Source organism: Sphaeroforma arctica (assembly GCF_001186125.1).
Source record: "Sphaeroforma arctica JP610 unplaced genomic scaffold supercont1.958, whole genome shotgun sequence".
NCBI classification, from domain to species: Eukaryota; class Ichthyosporea; order Ichthyophonida; genus Sphaeroforma; species Sphaeroforma arctica.
The window spans coordinates 26,582-28,719 of NW_014039600.1; the positions used below are offsets into that span (position 1 = coordinate 26,582).

The window sequence follows — 2,138 nt, forward strand, 5'->3', positions numbered from 1 at the left end:
ATACATATACATTATATATATATTTATATATAAATATATATATATATAGATATATATATATGTGTGTGCATATACGTATGTAACGTTACTGCGGTATTCGGTACGTTTATAGTATAAGTGCGAACAATATCGAGTAGTGACTTTCGTGTGGGTCATCTTTGCCATACTTCAATAAACATACGTACATATACAATACACACATACAAATTACACGTCAATATGGGGGGCCTACCGGAAATAGGCTCTGTTCCCAAAATGACTGTAGCGGAGATTAAGGCCATCATGCACACGAATGGTGTGCATGTGCCGTCAGGGAAGAAGGCTGTTGTGGTTGAAGCGCTTCAAGAGTGGCTACGCAAGCAAGTGGCTTCTGGTGGGAATAATACGAACGAAGTTGTATCGACAGCGATGCCTGATATGCAAGCGTCACATCCGCATGTAGATGGTGTAGATATGATTGATAGTAGTATGTCGGATGCCTCGCAGGCCGAGCAGGGTGTGCCTGTGCCTGATGCACCTATACAACAACAACAGGACAACGGAGACACGCACGGTACGGATATTTCAGCCGCTCAGGTGCACAGTGACGAGGGTGCGGTTGCTATGGATACACAGGTGCATACAAATGTTACCGGTCATGATCCACATAACGATGTGAACGGTGATGCTACACACGATGGAGTGTCTGGTAGGGGCACACACGTACATGTAGAAAGTGGAATGATAGATGACAGCACACGTGTAGCACAGAGTGATGTAAGTAGTGCTGTAGACGGAGACGAAGAGCCGCCACTTGGCGTCCAGATGCCTGTGCATACACCAACGTTACACACACACACAAAACCTAAAAGTACAATTAAAGAGAAGTCTGAGGAAGGTGTTCCGGTGAATAGTGTCAACGGTAGTGTAAATATTAGTGAAGAACCCTCACAATCTACTGTAGATACCAGCACGGCAGAAGCAGGAGAAGCGCACGACGCAGATAGGACGAACGGTAGCGAAGCAACCCAGAGTGATAACACTCAGACGGCGACGACACAACCACAGACACAAACAGACACCCCTGCACACACTCACCTGCCTACACAAACGCATGCACCTGATACACTATCAAACATGACCTCACAGGCACAGGATGCACCCACAGAGACACAGGCAGAGACACAGGTGTTCGTAGCACCCCTACCTGTTCCAAACGTATCCACAAAGCCCACACTCTCACCCACACTCACACCCACACAACCGCAGGCAACACCAGCCACTGCAGCTGCAGCTGCACCTGCGCCTGCACCAGCAGCTGCACCTGCGCCTGCACCTGCACCAGCAGCTGCACCAGCAGCTGCACCTGCACCTGCACCTGCACCAGTAGCGGCGACTACACAGACTAAGAAGAAGGGCAAGAAGAAGAAAATTAAGCAGAAACTGCACCAGCGACTGGCGGCGGCTGAGGAGGAGCTCAGGGCAAACAAGGAGAAAGTGGAGTCATGGCGAGAGGCTGAGAGCGCTAGCAACGGGGTGGGGGCCACGATGATCTGAGCGATATAACAATCGAGTATGTGGCCGAGAGTGTGCAAGACGATGAGTTTGACAGCGTGTTTGAGCGGTTTCAGATGCAGAATAGCAGTGAGATTGAGATGGACAAGACAATTGATGCGTCGCTGGGAGATGCAGATGAGTACATTGCGAGGATGAAGAGAGCGCAGGAGAAGCTGGACGGTCAGGCCCAGGCTGGTAGTGATGACGAAACGGAGGTGCGTGCTGCTTTGTGCGCAAATACTTGTTGTTATGTGGATTGTGCTGCATGCAAATGGTGTATAAAGTTGCAGTGGTGTGTATCCTTTGCTGATAGATGCACATGTGTGTGTGCTACATACTCTGTGCAGTGTTGTGTAGTGTATGGCCTTCGGTTGTATGAGATTCTACAGACGTGCTCGCATAAATACAGCTTTCAGTTTAATTTGCAGACGGGGTTACAACTGCTCATGCAATCTATCATATACACCCATGTTTGGATGTATGGACATACATAGAGGTCCGCAAGCCTTCATTTCAATGAAATCTAGATATGTGGATGTTTACAAAAATCTGTCGCAACTTTAAATAATTACAACATTCAAATATCCCCCTGAGTGTTTAAC

The 2,138-nt window shown here is 48.0% G+C and overlaps 1 protein-coding gene across 1 annotated transcript; it reads left to right on the forward strand.

Annotated features, from left to right (window-relative positions):
• The first annotated feature begins 48 nt into the window (after positions 1 to 48).
• Positions 49 to 1,752, forward strand: SARC_09434 (hypothetical protein). The gene has a single exon (XM_014296554.1). The coding sequence runs from the start codon at positions 220 to 222 to the stop codon at positions 1,534 to 1,536; it is 1,317 nt and encodes a 438-aa protein (XP_014152029.1). The 5' UTR covers positions 49 to 219; the 3' UTR covers positions 1,537 to 1,752.
• The last annotated feature ends 386 nt before the right edge of the window (positions 1,753 to 2,138 follow it).